Below are 19,432 nucleotides of genomic sequence, written 5' to 3'. Positions count from 1 at the left end.
TTATTGATATTTTACAGAGAGGAAGGGAGAGAGATAGAGAGCTAAAAACATCGATTGAGAGAAACATCGACCAATTGCCTCCTGCACATCCCCGCAACCAACGTACATGCCCTTGACCAGAATGGAACCTGGGACCTTTCAGTCCACAGACCGACGCTCTACCACTGAGCCAAACCGGTTTCGGCTATTTTACACAGTTTTTATTTAAAAGTTTGGTTCACTTACAGTTATAAAAGTAGTGTACACTGTATTATTGAGCATGTTATTATTACGAAATTATATCAGTTAAAAGTGGTTCTTCCTCTTTCAGTTTTGTCTTTTGATGCCTATTATAATTTTCCATAAGTCACCTTTTGCTATTGTATATTTCAAATCTTGTTTCACCTCTGCTATCCACGTATTTTCAGAGTTAGGGGCCTTATATCTTGAACAGGACCCCTGGCCTACATCTTGGGTGGAATGCTTGGTGCATTGCACAAGAATAAATTGGAATTTATACAGTAACTTTGGAAAAATTTACAACCACGTAAATGTATCCCGCCAAACCCAAACTAAGCGTTTTCACAACTGAAATTTCCCAGCAGGCCCCCAAATGCCTCTAATAACTCCAATACCACCGGGTCCTAAGAGCAGTGTGATGGAGGGAAAATCCAGGTAGAGTCTGTGATCTTAGTCAACTGCAGTTAAAACATTTACTTTTGTGAATTACACAAAACACAGGTACATGTGATCGCATTCCCGAGTTCCCATTGCAAAAGACTGAGCTAACCAGGGGCCCTGACCTTCAGCTTCGTCGGCTTCCCAGTGAATGTGCTTCTCCTGCTGGGACTCACTAACTGGCTCTGAGCGATGGAGTGCAGACAGTGGGCTCAGTGAGCATCTCTGAGGTCCTCACAACTCTGCAGCCTCTTCACAGACTTCCAGAGGCAGTCTCAGAATCGGGAGCTCAGAAACGCTCTTGTGACCTCACAATGTAAGGATGTACGGCATTGAAGAACGGATAAATATGAGAAAAGCAAATAAACAGAAACTTAGGAGTCACTGTCCTATGGCTTTAAGCTAATTTTTCGTTGACAGTTCCCTTAGTGGAGGCAGGGCACCATATGGGTCACAACTCATTTAAGCGCTTTGTTCTACCACAGAATGGAAATTAGATAGTCATTATTTCTTTCATGAATTAGTTCCTTTTCAGGAAAAAATAATCATAGGTCTATATTGGACCCAACTGTTAGTTTAAGGGTCTCTAATAACATTTACATTATCTGATATGGTTGCATACTGTCCATTATTGGAAAGAATTCTAGCTGGATGACCATTAGCATTATTTCTCTATTCATATTCTCACCACCAGCAATGCTGAACATTTCTATATGAAGGACTCTACACATCAAGATTCTGATTCCTTCTCACTTAGCAAGAATAGTGACTATTGAAGAAATGTTCTGAGAGAGCTATTTTTTAGAGAAGTTCTTTTTAAAAAAAAATGTTTTTATTGATTTTTAAAGATAGAGGAAGGGAGAGGGATAAAAAGACAGAAACATCAATGAGAGAGAAACATCATTGGTCAGCTGCCTCCTGTAGGACCCCACTGGGGATTGAGCCTGCAACCCAGACAGGTGCCCTGATCAGGAATTGAACCAGTGACCTCCTGGCTCATGGGTTAACGCTCAACCACTGAGCCACACCAGCCAAGCGAGAAATGATTATTCTTAGAGAAATATAATTTTAAACTGTAATTTAGTAATTACTCTTACTGGCTCCCACCCACTTTTATCCCCAGAAAGACTTCATGAATAACCCTATCTCTGGCTAGGCCTTAGGGATAGGGCCGGCTTTGGTCACAGTACAGTGGGGGAGACATCTGGTAGTCATTTAACATTTTGTGAGGAGATAAATTATTCTCTGGGCCTCCTAGCTGAAAGAAACAGATTGTTTCATATTCTTCCTTGTTTTTCAAGCTTCCTGGTAAGTGGGCCTTCACTGGAGACTCTCTCCTAAAACAATAAGGTTAGAATTGGGAACTTTAGTTGTCTTATTCTAATATATTATTCTAGCTTCTTCCTATTCTCTCAGACTTTCAGAGAAGGAGGAAAGATTTGCAAAAGAGAACACAATCAATCTTGAGGGATAGTCTGAGGTAAGCCCGGCTGAAGGAAAGTGGGTGGCTTTACCTTGGGCGGGTTAAATGGAGCCAGAACAATCAGGGGGAGTGCCCTGGGCGCTGTGGCAGTGAGGAGAGGCTGAAGGGCTGCGGGGAGGCAGCTGTGGGTGCAGAGCGGCTCCACAGGCACCAGCTGGTGCTGAAATGACCTGGAGCTTCCAGACGGTTAATCTGCTCATAAACAGCCCTCTTCTCCGCCAGCGCTCCAATGCCAGGGGTGGGATGACCCTAAGATACATGTCTTCCCCTTCCCAAGTCAAAACTGCCGTGGACATTTCCTTTTGATCTCGTCCTCTATACTAATAAAAGCATAATATGCTAATTAGACCGAACCTCCTGACCTTCCGGACAAAGCTGGGGCTGCAAGCGAAGCCTGGGTCCCAGGTGCCGGAGGGAAGCCGGTGCCAGCAACCAGGGGAAGGAAGGCCTGCTCTTGCACACATTTTGTGCATTGGACCTCTAGTCTATACTAATAAAAGGGTAATATACAAATTGGTTATGACGCCCTCACAGTAACAACTGACTAGCAGGCTGCATGGGGCAACCAGGCCGGTACGGGGGTTAGTGAACGATGACCAAACGACTGACTAGCAGGCTGGGTGGGATGACCAGGCCTGGGGGGGGGGGGGGGCAGTGAGGGGCAACCAGGCTGGCAGGGGGGCGGGCAGTTAGGGGTGACCAGACTAGCAGGGGGCCAGTGAGGGGCAACCAGACATCCCCTGAGGGGTCCCAGATTGAAGAGGGTTCAGGCTGGGCTGAGGGGGACCACCGTGCATGAATTTTGTGCACCAGGCCCCTAGTAATAAATATTAAATAATGTGGGAGGAAACTTTTTGAGGTGATGGACAGATTTATAACATAGATTGTGATCTCCAAACCCATCAGGTTGTATACATTAATTAGGTAGTTTTTTTGTACTTATACATTTTTTCATAAAAACAAAAACAAAAAAATCCATACTACTTTATTGTTTCAGCACTCACAAGTTTGAATCGTACTTGTTTTGATCATGGAGTATGGGAAATTTGAAGCACATCTGAGTTAGGAAAAGTTACTCCACAAGTAATAAGAAACGGGCTGTTAACACACCTAGACAGGCATCTCCACCACTGCTGAGGCCCAGCCCTGGGGTCCCCTCACTGGCAGGTGGAAACTTGTAGTAACTGTTCGCTGCAAAACCGCCCAGGTCACTCTGGTACTGGGATGCACCAGATGCTTTCCCAAACTTCAGCTTAGAAGCCTCTTTCAAACGTCTGAAAACTCCTTGCAGGGACTGTGGGGTAGAAAACAAGTCAGTAACACAACGTCAAATTTGAACGCAAAGCCTAACCTCCTTTGTACCAGAAGCCAGGAGACCTGCGTCGCTGTGGTAGTATGCTCCTGGGTCGGGCTTTCAAGCCAGCGCCTACAGCCCTGGCGGACCTAGACTGGGCCCCAGGGGGGCGGAGTCTCCGAAGCGGGGCGGGGCCTCCGGGCCACCGCGGACTAGGGCGGGGGCGTGGTCCCAGTGGGGCGGGGCGGGGAGGGGCGGGGCGGGGCCTCCGGGCCACAGAGGACGAGGGCGAGGTCTCAGCGGGGCGGGGCCACCGCGGGGAGGGGCGGGGCGGGCAGCAGCCTCTGGCTCCTCCCCGGGGCGGGGCCTCTGCGGGGCGGGAGGCGGGGCTGCCGCGCAGCGCGAGGAGCGGCGGGCGGGGAGTGTTGGTGCTCGCACATCTGCCGCCCGGGATGGACGGAGCCGCGCCGGCCGCCCAGGCGGTCTAGCCCTCAGCGGGTCCCGCAGCGCCCGGCCGGGCTCCCAGCCCAGGACACCGCCTCGCCCACTCCCCGCAGGCGGCCCGGGCCCGCCGCCGCGCCGGGGGGATGTCCGGCGGCCGCCGGAGGGGCGGCGCCCCCTGGCACAGCTTGTCCCGGTTCTTCGCTCCGCGGAGCCCTTTCCGGGACAAGGAAGAGGAGGAGGAGGAGCGGCCGGGCGCGGGCCCCACGCCGGCCCCGGGCCGGGGCGCTGCCAGGTGGGAGTCTGGGGGCGTCGGGGAGGGGTCAGCGCTGACCGCCCGACGGGGCTCCGCGCTCCTCCCGGGCCGGCGCACGGGGACCGCCGCTTTCTGTTCCCCTTTCTCGGCCGCCGGAGTTCCCTCCGCACTCTCCCCGCTCCCCGCTCCGGTTTGTTAACGCGGGTGAAGTTGGCGGCGCTCCGTCCGCCCCTCCGGTGCGGGTTCGGTCCCGGCCCGCGCCCGCCCGCCCGCCCGCCCGTCCGCCGGGGCCGGGGCCGGGGCCGGGGCCGGGGCCGGGGAGCCCGGGGCCGCCGCCGTGCGGGAACCGGCGAGCCTTCCCGGTGAGGGCGCATCCGGAGCCTCCGCGCCTCCCGCCGCTGTTACTTTGCCGGCTTATTTCAATGTTCCCAAAACGATTTAAAAAAAGAAGAAGAATTGTGATGCCGAGTTCCCAAGACTTCACCCAATTGTAAAAACCCCGCCTGTTTTACTGACCCTTGCCTGGACTTGGTAAAGGATGCCGCCCCCTCCGTCCTTTCCCTCTTTCCTCGGAAGCCTTTCCCTGGCCGAGCAGACCAGGACCGGTCCGCGCTGCCGTGGTTTCAGGAACGGAAACGCGGTCCTTCCCGGCCACTTTTCTCCTTCCTCCGCGGGCTGTAAGGTCCATGTGTTCGATTTATTTTTTATTTTTTTTTTTTTTTTTTGGGGGGGGGCTGCTGTGTTGTTTTTGACGCGTCTCACTGAAAGAAAAAAAAACAAAAAAAACCTTTCCCCGAATCTTTTCAACCCTCATTAAGGAGGAGCTCAGTGGATAGAGCGTCGGCCTGCGGACTGAAAGGTCCCGGGTTCGATTCCGGTCAAGGGCATGGACCATGGACCTTGGTTGTGGGCACATCCCCCTCCAGTTGGGGATGTGCAGGAGGCAGCTGATCGATGTTTATCTCTCATGGATGTTTCTAACTACTTGCCTCTCTATAAAAAAAATCAATAAAATATTTTTTTTTAAAAAGTAGGAAGAGGGGATAAAGTAAATACAACTTCCCATTTTTTATGGTTGGTGAGGAGATTAAACTCCCTCCCCCAGACTGCACCAGCCGAGTGTGTACCCCATGTGATGGGAAGGCCGGGCTCAGAGGGCTGTGTGTTACCTCGGATGTTGGAGACTGAGAGGGCTTCCAGGAAGAGTGACTGCGAAGCACGCCTCTGTGGCCGGGCTGGTCCCAGTAGTATGCAGTTTTGTGGTTTGACGCTGGTCGGCTGTGTGTTCCTCAGTTTCCCTGCTTGTGAAACATTTGCATTATGATGACCATCTGTTGTTAAAGCCCCACATCTTTCCCTGAAAGCCCCTGCTAAGTTGGTTAGACTTCTCCTGGGAAGTTTCTGCTCTTATCGCCCTGACTATTAATGGAGAATTTAAAAATTCAGAGTTACACAGTAGTTAAAAATAGTTTTGAAGTCTGACCGGGCTCAACCAGAATGTCAGATCTGCCGGTGTGGGCAGCCTGCCTGGGGTGCCTGGCATCACTGGGCGGAACTGACAATGGGGTAATGTGGAAGAGGTGTTTCAAAGAAATCCCAAGCAGACTCCCCAAACTAGGAAACTTCAGCCCTGTTAGAAAGGAAGACGTAGGCCAATTTCAGGTTCACATCCAATTGCGCTGAAACCCTGCTTGCCTTTCTGCCAGATTTTGGCTTTTAGGCACTTCCCAAATCTAATCTCTCTGGAGCTAACCATTCACCACCTAGTCTCTTGCCTAACTTACCACTTCTCTATTCATTATCTCCAGATAGGCACAGACTGGCTGACAATGACAATTTTCATTGTGCTTATATGAACACTAATGTCTTCAGGTTTTTTAGTTTGCCAGATGTTATGGGGAGAGCAGCTAATCCTTTGTGTGGGTGTATTACCTTTTAAGAGAGCTTAAGTCTTTCTTTTCCAGGATATATACACACACAAAGCCTTTATTGAAAGTTTAATGAAACAAATGGAAATGCTTAGTGGTACCAAATGTCCTAGTAACACAACACCCTGGTGTTAACAAGATTGGAAACAGAATTGCGATTTGTCACTGTGATCTTATTTCAATCTGAAAGGGTATTTTGGCTGTGTCTCTTAGAGGCAGTAAAAACTTTTAGTCTTAATGGGGGCCAGGTTTACCTTCTGTGCTGGTGGTTGTAGACGCAGAGGGGTCCGTTTGGCAGACACGGGTGCTTGGGAACAGGGAGGCACAGCTTCCACCGTGTGCTGTAAGTTATTTGCTCTTCGTGTGCTGTGAACACATGGCTTGCGTATTGAGTTTGCTGTTGTTCTGGTCTCATTAACCTTCAGCAATTAAAGAAACACGTTGGCTTGAACACTGTTGTGTATACGAATTCAGGTGTGGGCATTCCAGTTGCTTGTCAGCACCCATATCTTGGGTGGTTGACCAGATCCAGAAAGTGCTTATATTTTTATATGAGATTATATAGGGGTGGTCAAAGTAGGCTTACAGTTGTTCATATGGAAAATAATGCAATAATTAATAAATACTAACAATAAATACTCTGTTTTGTATACTTATAACTGTAAGCTTACCTTTGCCCACACCACAGAAACAAAAATTTCAATTGAAGTTTTACAAAGGAAAGTTGAAAAGTGTGAGTTCTGTGGCTCCCAGTGTGAAAATCATTGCTGTAATGTTTAGCCCGGTTTTACGGCACACAGGGAGCATATGCATTAGAAGTAACAGAGGAGAATACGGGGGGCTTCGTGGTGGAGGCTTTACTGGGGCCTGTGAGGCATCAGTGGTGTTTCTTTAGGTAGAGAATTGAGCCGGGAAGATAGAGATAAATTGGGAACAGGTCTTCTAGGCTGAGCAAGAGCCAGCAGGTGGTTACGATCTGTTAGGCGCTATGCACATTAGCGTAGTGGGACAGAGTGAAAAGGCGGTAAAAAGTTAGATTGAAGCTGGATTGTAAAGGTCTAACAGAGTGTTTGACTCCTGATTTAAAATTTAGAGAATATTTTTTTGCCTGGCCGGCATGGCTCAGTAGTTAAGTGTCGACCTATGAACTAGGACCGTGGTTGGCAAACTGTGGCTCCCGAGCCACTTGTGGCTCTTTGGCCCCTTGAGTGTGGCTCTTCCACACAATACCACAGCCTGGGCGAGTCTATCGATATTTTGAAGAAGTGATGTTAGAAGAAGTTTAAGTTTAAAAAATTTGGCTCTCAAAAGAAATTTCAGCCGAAACCAGTTTGGCTCAGTGAGTAGAGCGTCGGCCTGCGGACTGAAGGGTCCTGGGTTCGATTCCGGTGAAGGGAATGTACCTTGGTTGCAGGCGCAACCTTGGGGGTGTGCAAGAGGCAGCTGATCAATGATTCTCTCCCATCAATGTTCCTAACTCTGTCCCTCTCTCTTCCTCTCTGTAAAAAATCAATAATATATATATATATATATATATATATATATATATATATATATAATTTTTTTTTTTTTAAAGAAAGAAATTTCAGTTATTGTACTATGGATATTTGGCTCTGTTGACTAATGAGTTTGCCAACCTCTGAACCAGGAGATCACGGTTTGATTCCCAGTGTGGGGCATGCAGGAGGCAGCTGATCAATAATTCTCTCTCATCATTGATGTTTCTATCTCCCTTCCTCTCTGAAATCAATTAAAATATATTTTTTTTAATTTAGAGAATTTTTGCAAAAGCCTGTTAAACTGCTAAAATGTGAAATTTGGAGGACAGCTGCCTACTATTTTCCCTTCTTGGAGAAAATGCCCCGCTCTGTTTCTTTGCTATCTATAACAACAAAAGCATAATACGCTAATTAGACCAGACAGCCAAACAACCTTCCAGACATCATTTCAGACGTCCTTCCTGAAGAAGACGTGGCTGCAGGGCGATGCAGAGGTGGTTAGGGGAGATCAAGCAGGCAGGCAAGTGGTTAGGGGAGATCAGGCAAGCAGGCAGGTGAGTGGTGAGGAGCCAGTCCAAGATGGCGAGAGGATGCAGGCCAGGCTGAGGGACCTGCCACCCCCCCTGCAAAAATTTCATGCACCGGGCCATGTATGAGACAGACCTGTTTATAATGAGCTCTATGCAATGTTTGCAACTCAGGAGGGGGAAGGAAGGTGAGAACAGCATTTTTCAAGGGCTGACTGTACTTCCGGACTGGTACTTTTACTTACAGCATGTCATTTAAACCTCACCCTCAGTCAGGAAGGTTGGAATGCTTACCACTATTCTGACAATTAAGGAAACTGAGGGCAGGACAGTTCTTATGGTGGACACTGTTGGTGGTTGGGTGGAACAATTCTCTTTTTTGTTAAATATTTTTTTATTGATTTTGGAGAGAGAGATAGAAACATCCATGATGAGAGAGAATCATTGATCGGCTGCCTCCTGCACGCCCCCACTAGGGACCAAGCTCTGAACCCAAACATGTGTTCTGACCAGGAATCAAACTGTGACCTCCTGGTTGATGGGTCACCTCTCAACTATTGAGGAGCACTAGCCAGCTTGGAACAATTATTTCTTGAACTGGACTCATCTGTCCTTTGCAAAAACATTTGGCATCTGTGACCCCGCCCACTAATTGCCAGCAGCATCCTCCAGTCATTGAAATAATCCTAAACACCACCCGGGTGGGTGGAAGGGAGAGTAATTTCCACCAAATTATGAGAGGAATAAGGTCCAGGGAGGGGTGAGATTGGAACTTAGTTTTTTTTCTGACTGACTCCAAAGCTGTGATATTTTTTCTCACACCAGGCTTCTGAGCTCCTTCAAAATACATTAATATCTGCCAAAACCGGTTTGGCTCAGTGGTAGAGTGTCGGTCTGTGGACTGAAAGGTCCTGGGTTCAATTCCGGTCAGGGGCATGTACGTTGGTTGCGGGCACATCCCCGGTAGGGGGTGTGCAAGAGGCAGCTGGTCGATGTTTCTCTCTCATCGATGTTTCTAGCTCTCTATCTCTCTCCCTTCCTCTCTGTAAAAAATCAATAAAATATATATTTTTTAAATACATTAATATCTAAGTCAATTGGACCTTCATTTATTTTGCTCAAGGATGGGTGACAGTGTGTCCCATTTTAGATATATTCTTTTGGGCTGTTCTTTCAGTGTCCCAATATAGTGTTATTGATAGAAGGTAAGACAACATCACTAGGCTCAGAGATGGGCTGTGTCATATTTATCCCGGTGTCTCCTTTGCCTGGGTCAGATGAAGAGTGAATCTCTGTTTGTTGGTGGAGCATTAAAGCACTTATTAGTGGTTTTCAGCTACGGGTAGTACATGCCCCCATATTTGAGCATTTAGAAACATGGAGGATCTTAAAAGTCTCCAGACATTGATTGCCTCTCAGTTTAAAGTTCATAGAATTTTGCTTGTCACCACAGGTGAGGGTGTTAAATGGGTGAAGGCAGGATGCTGAATGGCTTGATCTGTTGGCCTTCAAGTTCAGCTGTTGACCATAGATCAGTTATATAAAGAAGGGAGGTTTGTTCTCTGAATGTTCACAGTGATTCTGTTTCACAGACTTGAAAGCATTATAGAAGACTATAGGCCTGGTGCATGAAATTCATGCATGGGGGGCGGCGGGGCTCCCGTAGCCAGGGCTGTGCCCTCTTGCAGTGCGGGACCCTCTCTCCTTACCACCAGCCTGCTCGCTGCTCCTTAGCTCTGCCACAGAGGCAGGAGAGGCTGCCATCACCACTGCTGAGCTCACCAGCCGTGAGCCTGGCGTCTGGCTGAGCCGTGCTCCCCCTGCGGGAGCTCACTGCCAACTAGGGGGCAGCTCCCGCATTGAGCGTCTGCCCCCTTGTGGTCAGTGTGCATCATAGCAACCGGTCATTCTGGTCGTTCTGCTGTAATGGTCGCTTAGGCTTTTATTATACAGACTAGAGGCCCAGTGCACAAATTTGTGCACCAGTGGGGTCCCTTGACCTGGCCTGTGGGATCCGCCCCAAACCAGCTTTCCGACATCCTCTGAGAGGTCCGGGATTGTGAGAGAGCCCAGCCAGGCTGAGGGACTCTACCAATGCACAATCAGGGCCAGGGAGGGACATGGGAGGCTGGCCAGTCGGGGAGGGACCATGGAAGGGCTTCAGGAAGTGTCCGGCCCGTCTTGCTCTGTCCCGATTGGCTAGACCCCAGCAGCAAGTTAACCTACCAGTTGGAGCTCTGTCCCCTGACGGTCAGTGCACGTCATAGCGAGCAGTTGAGCAGCCTTAGCATATCATTAGCATATTGTGCTTTGACTAGAGGCCCAGTGCATGCATTCATGCATGGGTGTGGTCCCCAGGGGGGTGAGGAGGTGGAATGCCTTTGCCAGCCTGGGATCTAGATCCGTCCACTGACATTGGTGCCGGTTGTTGGGAGCCACCTGGTGGCCACTTTTGTATCGTTTCTTCCTTGCGGAGCATCTAGGGAGGGGAAGCAGCCTTAGTGCCCGACGCCGACTTCCAGGAGGCCAGTGGTGCTGGTCCATTGGTGCTGGCCTGTTCTCCAAAAATTGGACCTGCAGGACTACTGAGGGAGTGAGCGGCTGCTGCCAGGCTGGTGGGCCACTGGGACAGGTCTGTTAGCTGAGCGACACTCCCACTATGGGAGCACACCGAGTCCCCTGGTGGAAAGTGTGCATCATAGCAACTGGTTGACCGGTCGTTCTGGTCGTTCCAGTCATTCTGGTTGTTTGGTTCGTTAGGTCATAATGGTCGCTTAGGCTTTTACGTATATAGATTGGGTGAATGGACTACCAGACACTTAGCATATCAGGCTTTCATTATATAGCATAGGATAATCAGTAACTGGTTTAGTTGAATAGGACATACCTGTGTGATGTTGAAGGACCACATCAGAAGTCCAAGCCTGCGGTAATTAAAGGAGACTAGAAAACTCTAGAAGTACACAGTGGTGTATTTTTCTGAGAATCTTGAGCTCCCAGGTTAATGGAAAGCACAGAACCTACTCTTGGCAGCGGAGTAGAAATGTAGGCTGTTTTAGAGTGTTGAAATTGTAGATTTTTTTTCTTTTGGGGTTAGCAGTGTATATGCCAGATGGCTAATTTGAAGATTCTGTTTCTTGCTGAGGGCATTCTTGAAAACTAACTCAATTGTTCACTAAATGTGTTACAGTGTTGCACGTGTACCTCAAATTGTCCTGCAATAAATTTACTCAGAACTTCTAACTGTATAACATTTTGGGGTAGGTGTTTTTATTTATTTTTTTTTCATTAAGAAATTAATAGCAAATTTTGTAAAATAAGAGGAAAATATTCTCTCAAGATAAAATATTTCTTAACTAGAGTTCTGATGAATTGCACTGAAGCTAATACAACTGTGCTAGCAAGAAAAGACGGGTTGATGTAAAGCTAAACTCAGGAAAATAATCTGGGCTATCTCCGAGATTATTAAAAGAGGATCAGCATGAAATAAAAGTTAAATAAATCACATTTATTTTGAGTCGTTTCTGTTCATTAATTTGAGTAGTTGTTGGGGTCTCGTATGGTGCTAAGCAATGGGGATACAGAGAGGAATGAATGACCAAACCTGTCCTCAAAGAGGTATTAGTTCATGGAGGTAAACATGTGCCTGTCTTTTCTCAAGATGAGCTCATTATAAGCCAAACATGTTTTTGGTGTGTGTGACTTATTTGGTTTAGAACGTACTATCAAATATTGTCTAAGAACTTTATTGGGCTTTCAAAATACTTTCTCGTGTTTTTAGCTCTTCTCTGAGCATGGTTTCATTTGCATCCTTTGCCAACCCAGTACAGTGAGCAAAGCGATGGAACTGTGCCAGCAGGTGAGGGGCAGCCTTCCCTCGGGCCCTCCTGCCGGCTGTTCCTTGATGCTGCAGGCTCAGCACGCCCTGTAGATGGAGGCAGACAAGCACATCCTTCCAGGAGTCAGCATGCCAGGGGAGTGGAGACCCTTACACGGAATAGCTGGAAGTTTGAAGTTTTGCGGCCAAAATAACTCAGTTTAGTTGGCGGTATTGAATGGCCAGGTAACAGCTCAGTTCCGGCAGGACTGCGCCTCAGTGCTGAACCCCCGGGGGTACTGAACTGCTGAAGGAGCGGAACGACTGTTTGCCTAGCAGGTATTTTTTTTGCCTAACCAGAGTGGCGATGACAAAAGCTCCACCACCAAATATGTATCTCTACCATATGTGATGGAAAGACTGTTTTCTTTTCCCAAAGAAATAAAATGGAGAAAGCCTCGTGAGTGGCACCCTTTGAAAAAGAAAAAAGGAAAAAAAGGAAAAGCTAACCCACCCTCTCTTGAAGCCTTAATCAGACCCAAGCCCTGTGCACGGGGCTTTAAATGCAGGGGTAGACCTAGCCGGTTTTGCTCAGTGGATAGAGTGTCAGCCTGCGGACTGGAAAGTCCTGGGTTCGATTTTGGCCAAGAGCACATGCCTCAGTTGTGGGCTTGACCCCCAGTAGGGGGTGTGCAGGAGGCAGCCGATCAATGAGTCTCTCTCATCTTTGAGGTTTCTATCTTTCCCTCTTCCTTCCTCTCTGAAATCAATAAAAATAATTAATAAATAAATAAATGCAGGGTAGGCAAAGGCAGGTTTATAGTTGTTCCCATGAAAAATGATACCATGATGAATAACTAATAATATAATAAGAATAATCTGTTTCATGCCCTAACCGGTTTGACTCAATGGAGAGAGCGTCAGCCTCTAGACTGAAGGGGTAGGTGTTTTTATTTTGATTCCTAGGTTTGATTCTAATCAAGGGCATGTGCCTTGGTTGGGGGCACATCTCCAGTAGGAGGTGTGCAGGAGGCAGCTGATCAATGTTCTCTCTCATCGATGTTTCTAACTCTTTATCCCTCTCCCTTCCTCTCTGTAAAAAAAATCAATATTTTTTTAAAAACAGAATAAGTTGTTTCACATATACGCACAACTGTAAACCTTCTGTTTTGCCCACCCCTTTATATATGTTCACTTAATCCTCAGAGCAGCCTTAAGAGAGAGATACCTTTACTCCATTTTACAGACATAATTTAAGTCTTGAAGAAGTCTAATAGCTAATCAAAAATCTCGAAGCTTTTTTGATAGAGTCATCAGTCAAATTTTCCTTCCTGAATTCAGAGCTACAGCATTATGTGATGGCTTCCTCTGCTTAACTTGGGAAAACTTGGGAAGACCCGTAAAAAAAAGTCTGGCTTTAGAAAATGGTTTTGAATGCAAATAAAAGACAATGTCATGCCACTGGATGACTGTCCAGATAGCCTGGGTCAGTGTTCTATACAAAAAATGATGTATAGTCCTAGCAATTGAGAGAAATAAAAATAAATTGTATTTTATACAATTTATAAATTTATATTTAAACACGGGAAGGGTCAGTCTTCTCCAACAGAGATACAAATTGAAATGATAGCAAGAAGCCATATTTCACCTGCTTGATGAGCATGACTTTGATATGGGGATGCTCAGACACTACTGACGGGGTATAAACTGGTACACCTCTTGGGAGGGAAATTTGATGAGTTCTGTCAATACATTCATGTACTCTGACTTAGCAATTTCCCTGTAAGAATTTCATCAGAAATATGCAATTTGCAAGCAGGCCCAAAGTTGCCTTTGCAAGTTTAGTCATTGTAATGTAGTTTTAATAATGATAAAGTGAAAAATAAAGTCAAGTCCCATCAGTGGTGGACTAATTGATAAGTCATGTTACATCCATGTAATGGAATATTATTACACAGCTGTCAAAAAGTATGAGAAACCTTTTTATGTGCTGATAAGGAAATATCTCCAAGATACACTAAACTAAAAAAAAAAAAAAAAAAAAGCAAGATGCAAACCATTGTGTATAGTGTGTTCCTATTTGTATATAAAAATGAAGGTATGAAAAACTGTTACTAGTATTGTGTGAACTATTTAGAAGGGGTGAAAGACTGGGAGAAAGAATGAGAAGGAGAAGGGAGACGTCATTTTACACCTTTTTATATTTAAAAGTTAGGTGAATTACCTATTTGAGAAAAAAAATTGTTTAAAACCTAATGAATATCTTGTATAAAAGAGGAAAAGAAAACCAAAGAATTTATAACCCTGCATTAGCAAAAATTCCCCAAAGAAAGAATGAACTCTTAATTTGTTCAAGTGGGAAAAGTTACAATTAAGGCTATAAATACACGTGCAGAATGATACTTTGATACTTTCTGCAAGTATGAGTGAGGTTTGTTTATAAGGCAGTAGTCTATAATGTGAAACTGGGTGGAGTTAACAGAGCCTCAAAAATACCAACTCAAGGTGAGGTCCCTTTCATCTGCTCTGAGTAGCTGTGACCCTGGCAGGTCTTAGCCCTCTCAGACTCTGGTTATACAGTGAGGGAGGTGGCCTCATCTCTAAGGTCTCTTCCAACTTCAGCATACCAGCCAGAACTCCATAGGGTACAAAATAAAGAAATAGGCCTTACAGATCAGGAAGACTTTCGTTTTACTGGGAAAGTCACACATGGAAATGCATTGGTTAATTCCTCTATATGTCATTTTCATCATTTGGTTGAAAACTTCACCAATGTTTACCAAGAATTCATTTAGTGCCACTTGCGCCAGGCACTGTGCTAGTTCCTGGGAACCCAGCAGTGAACACAGTGCAGCATGGTCTTTGCTCAAAGCGCTCATGCAGACCTCCCACAAGTCTTCTCGCTAAACCTCTTAGCAAGGTGATAGATAATGCAGGGCCTGTGGAGCATCTGACAGGTGTGGGCCCATTCGAGAGACTCTCAGAGGAAGCTGTTTTAATCTCATTTAAACTGTTTCTTGTATTTCTGTACGAGTGTCTAAGGAATGCTTTACTAACCATTCTTGATATATAAACTTTAGATATTTATATTGACTTCTGGTTATGGTGCATGAGGACTAGCTATTTGACACCTCTTCCCACTTCCCTTTACTCATCCAGCCAAAATAATTATTAGTTTTGTGGTTAAATCAAAAGCAATCTTTAGGTTTATGTAAAATAGTTTTGGTTTCATTATTGCAGCGTGCTATTAAGGAGGGTGATTTTTATATGTTCTTTGTGACCAGTAGCACAGATGGCAGTGCTGGAAATGACATGAAAATGGCGTTCGAATGCTCGCACAAATACTAGTTTCATGAAATTTCTGCCAAATGTATGTTAGAAATTTTCTGCTTCACTCTTTGTATTAAAATTTATTCAAAACATGGATACTACCTTAGCGGGAGATCGTCATTTCTTATGCCATGCTTGTTATGACAAGTAATGAAATATTTTAAATTTTGCATTTTGCCAAGTGTGAATAGGTTGGGTGATAAATAAACTCTCGATCTTTTATTGTTTTGTTTGTTACAGCACAGGAGCAGTCCTAATGTGAGGGCTGCGCTGGCCATGTCAGTCAAAACTGAAAATTCATGTAATACTTTTGATTTTTCTATTCTAGGCAAGCAGGTATGCATTTTATTTGGCAATGACACAAAAAAGTTGCCATTATAATTTTTACTGTTAGTATCTTTTATTTGTGTAGTTTAAATTTATTCCTTGCACTTTTCCACAAACATGCTATTTGTTTTTTAAATCACCTACAATACTTTGTATTTTTTGTCTATTTTTAATAGTAATATATGCTTTTTATAAAGCAGGTATGAAATTACAAGAGAATTTTGAAAAAGCACAACTCATAATCCTACCCACTCAGAGACAAATACTATTCTTTTAGATCATTCCCTATGTGTGTATCTACACTTATACATTTTTTTAAAAAAATACATTTTTTATTGATTTCAGGGAAGAAGGGAGAGGAAGAGAAAAAAATCAATGATGAGAATCATTGATTGGCTGCCTTCTGCACGCCCCTTACTGGGGATCGAGCCTACAACCTGAGCATGTGCCCTTGACTGGAATTGAACCCAGGACCCTTTGGTTCGTAGGAAAATGCTCTATCCACTGAGCCAAACCGGCTAGGGCCACACCTATACACCTATACACATTTTTACAGAGACTTAAAGGTTTCTTAAGTATTTTGAAATTTGAATTTTTTTCCACTTAACAGTGACACTGTAATATTTTCTACAATAGTGTATATATTTATAAAAATTATAAAAATAATATTAATTTAATCCTTTAAAATGTCTTAGATGTATCATCGCTTTTCAGAATCTACTTGAAATAGCTAAATGTGCCTCTGTTTACATAGGGTTTGTATTCTAATCGAGAGGGCAGAAAATAAGCAAGTTGTACAAACTAATATATAGTGTACCTTGAAGTAATTAAAGCAGAGAGAGGGAATAGAGCATGATGGAAATTGTGCGTCTGGAGTCAGGGTGTAGATAGGCTGGTTGAGGAAGCTCCCTTTACCGAGTAACATCTGGATGGTGTTTGGGAGTGGGGCTGAACAATGTGAGGGGAGAGCTTTCCGGGCAGAGGGAACAGCCATTTCCAGAGTGGAAGGGAGAGTGGATGTTGATGACATGGTGAAGGTAGCCAGGAGATGGTATTTATTATCATTATTATTGAATTTAGAGAGGAAGGTAAGGGGAGAGGGGGTGGAGGGAGGGAGGAAGGGAGGAAGAGAGAGAGAAACATCAGTTTGAGAAACATCAATTGGCTGCCTCCTGCATGCACCCTGACTGGGAATGTGACCTGCAACCTGGGTGTGCACCCTGCCCAGGAATCAAATCTGCAACACCGGCCAGGGCTGGTATTTACTTTTTGGAAGTGTCACTTGGGCATGGGTGTGTGTGTTGTCTCACATAGATTGTTGCTTTATTATGTCTAGAAGAATTTACCCAGGAGAAAGGGTTTGAGCTGAGGTTGGAGGGGGGGTCAGCCTTGGCCAGGCTCTGGGAAGGCGCTGCAGCGTCCCTCCCTCGGGGCAGTGTGTTGAATGGGTTATGAACAAGTGGCCCATTTTAGGAGGCAGCCGGAATACTGTGTGAGTTCACATCAGAGCAAGAGATTCAGGGTATTAATTCTTGGGAGGTGGGTCTCAAATATTCAGAACCTAAAAGGTATGAGGGATGCCCTGACCAGCTTGGCTCAGTGGATAGAGCGTCGGCCTGTGGACTCAAGGGTCCCAGGTTAGATTCCGGCCAAGGGCATGTGCCTTGGTTGCAGGCACATACCAAGTGTGGGGTGTGCAGGAGGCAGCTGATCTGTGTTTCTCTCTCATCGATGTTTCTAACTTTCCCTCAATAAAATATATTTTAAAAATAATAAAAGGTATGAGGGAGAGGACTTGGGAGAGTAGAGCAGTTACTAATGCCCTGGATGGGTAGACAGCAGGTACACATCACACACACTGCAATTCTCACTCTATAGCATGTGGTTGAGCCGTGATTGTGGTCTTGTTTTGAGGGCATGAAATGAAGAACAGGAAGTAAATTAGCTTCAAGGAAGACACCTAAATTATAGGAGAGCGGCCAACACGTGAGGAAAGGGCTGTCAGAAGAGTCTAAGATTGCAAAGCAACAGACTTCATCGACACATCTATTACCTTTCCTCCCTCCCCAGATTTTTCTCCAAGGAGTTCTGAAATTCCAATGCCAGATGTTTGAGCTAAAATGCATGCTGTCTGATTGCTGCTTTAAGTTACCTTTTAATTTGGAGCCAGAAATAGTGCCATAACCACCTGTTCTGTATTCTGTTAATGGCCATTAAAAAGGCACAAGTACTACTCTTCTGCTGGCTGTCACCATTTAGGAATGGACAGCTTTCCAGACGGTCATTTGTAAATCATCAGTGTGGACGTCTCTGCCATAGAGACTGGATGGGGCTCAGGATGGTGCAGAAAAGTCTGTTTGATCCATGATGTACAGCAGTATGTCGTTGGGCAAGGAGAATGCTAGGCTAGCATGTGAAGCTGTGTTTCTAAGAAACACATCCCCAGAGTAGTGTAGATGGGCCTGAAAGCATGAGCAGACTCTTCAGGAGGTGTGTGGATAGAGTCATGTAGTGTTTACAGACCTCAACGAAGTCTGAGAGGATGGAGTCTAAGGGAATAGAGGATGGGCCCAGAGGTGACCTCAGTAACTTTAAAATAGGGGTGTCGAACTCAATCAGAGAAGGGGCCAAAATCTAAAATCCAGCCTAAATCGCGGGCTGAATAGTTTACTGAACAGTCATAAACTGTCATTGTGATGGAAACGCAGCGGAGTGCAGTGATGACAGCGCGGTGCGGGCCACATTGCAAGGCCTGGCGGGACGGATTTGGCCCGCGGGCCTTGTGTTTGACACATGTGCTAAAATAAGGGACAGAGTTTCTGCCTCTCTGTCTTGCTGCACTGGTGTGAATGCTGATTTTGAGTTGTTTCTTGATCATAGTCTGTTCCTTTCCCACAGAAGCCTCAAGGATAGTATACCTATTTCTTTTCCACTCACCTTCCTGTTGAAGGATCATATGGGATTTTAGATCTGGCTGAGAGCTGGTCTGACCCTTCAATTTGCATGTTGGAAAAATCAGATCCAGAGAGGTGTGTGTTCTTAAGGGGCCGTCCCTCAAACAGAGACATCCTCTTCCCCTACGAGTCTATTTTGAGTTTTTGCAAAGCATTTTGCTAGTAAAGACAGTGGGAAAGAGAGTGGGTAGGTAAAAGACCCCTTCTTGTTCCATATTATTTTTCCATTTAGTCCTTTCGCGTAAAGTCACGGACTGAAGTATGAATTGATCACACTTCAGGGAAAGCCAGGCTCTGGGTTTCATCATAGGAGTTGTGTCAATGGACTCAGAGGTGAGGAGCAACTTGCCAGGAAGGGAAGCCGTGGAGAGAGATGCTGCCTAGTAGACCTGGTCCCCAGAACCAGCAGTTCCATGTAATGGAGAGATTTGCCCCAATTCCCTGTCCCTATCTCCAGCAATATTGCCAGCTCCTCCATGGCAGTGGAAGTGGAAGTAAGGTGGGAAGTAATTGCAGGCAGCTGAGTGGGATGGAGAGGCAGAGGAAGAGAGATCCACAGCAGAGGCACTGGGAGTGGTGGGCAGGCCCTAGGACAGTGGCTGGGGGGACTGGAGATGTCAGGGCACTCCCGAATCAGGGACTACCTTCTATCCGTGACCTGGTGTTTAGGGGTGCTCGGAATGACTGCCAGTGATGGCAGCAGCCCCAGAGATTGACTTGTTTCCGGAAATGGCAAGGAATCTCCCACGTCTGTGGAGAAGCGGGCAAACCCCGGGGAGTCTGGTACAGAAGCTGTATTCAGTCCTTTAGCATTTCCAGATTTTTCTGACGCTGCGAGGAAAGGCAGGGTGACAGGCACCCCCAGCAGCGGTTCCAGGAGGGGGAAGAGCTTCCTCCCTCAATGCCTCCGTCCTCCGAG

The 19,432-nt window shown here is 46.0% G+C and overlaps 1 protein-coding gene across 2 annotated transcripts in view; it reads left to right on the top strand.

Moving 5' to 3' along the window:
• Positions 1-3,813: 3,813 nt before the first annotated feature.
• CRYBG3 (crystallin beta-gamma domain containing 3) overlaps positions 3,814-19,432 on the top strand; it is a 122,806-nt gene continuing 107,187 nt past the window's right edge. For both annotated transcript variants that reach the window (XM_036444614.2, XM_036444615.2), the window contains exon 1: positions 3,814-4,170. In XM_036444614.2, the coding sequence (XP_036300507.1) occupies positions 4,022-4,170 (149 nt within the window). In that variant the 5' untranslated portion in view covers positions 3,814-4,021. The remainder of the gene's footprint in view (positions 4,171-19,432) is intronic.

This window comes from Pipistrellus kuhlii, unplaced genomic scaffold (genome assembly GCF_014108245.1).
Source record: "Pipistrellus kuhlii isolate mPipKuh1 unplaced genomic scaffold, mPipKuh1.p scaffold_m20_p_2, whole genome shotgun sequence".
NCBI lineage: Eukaryota > Metazoa > Chordata > Mammalia > Chiroptera > Vespertilionidae > Pipistrellus > Pipistrellus kuhlii.
Note: the sequence above shows the minus strand (reverse complement) of the source record. Positions and strands in the feature narration are given on the sequence as shown.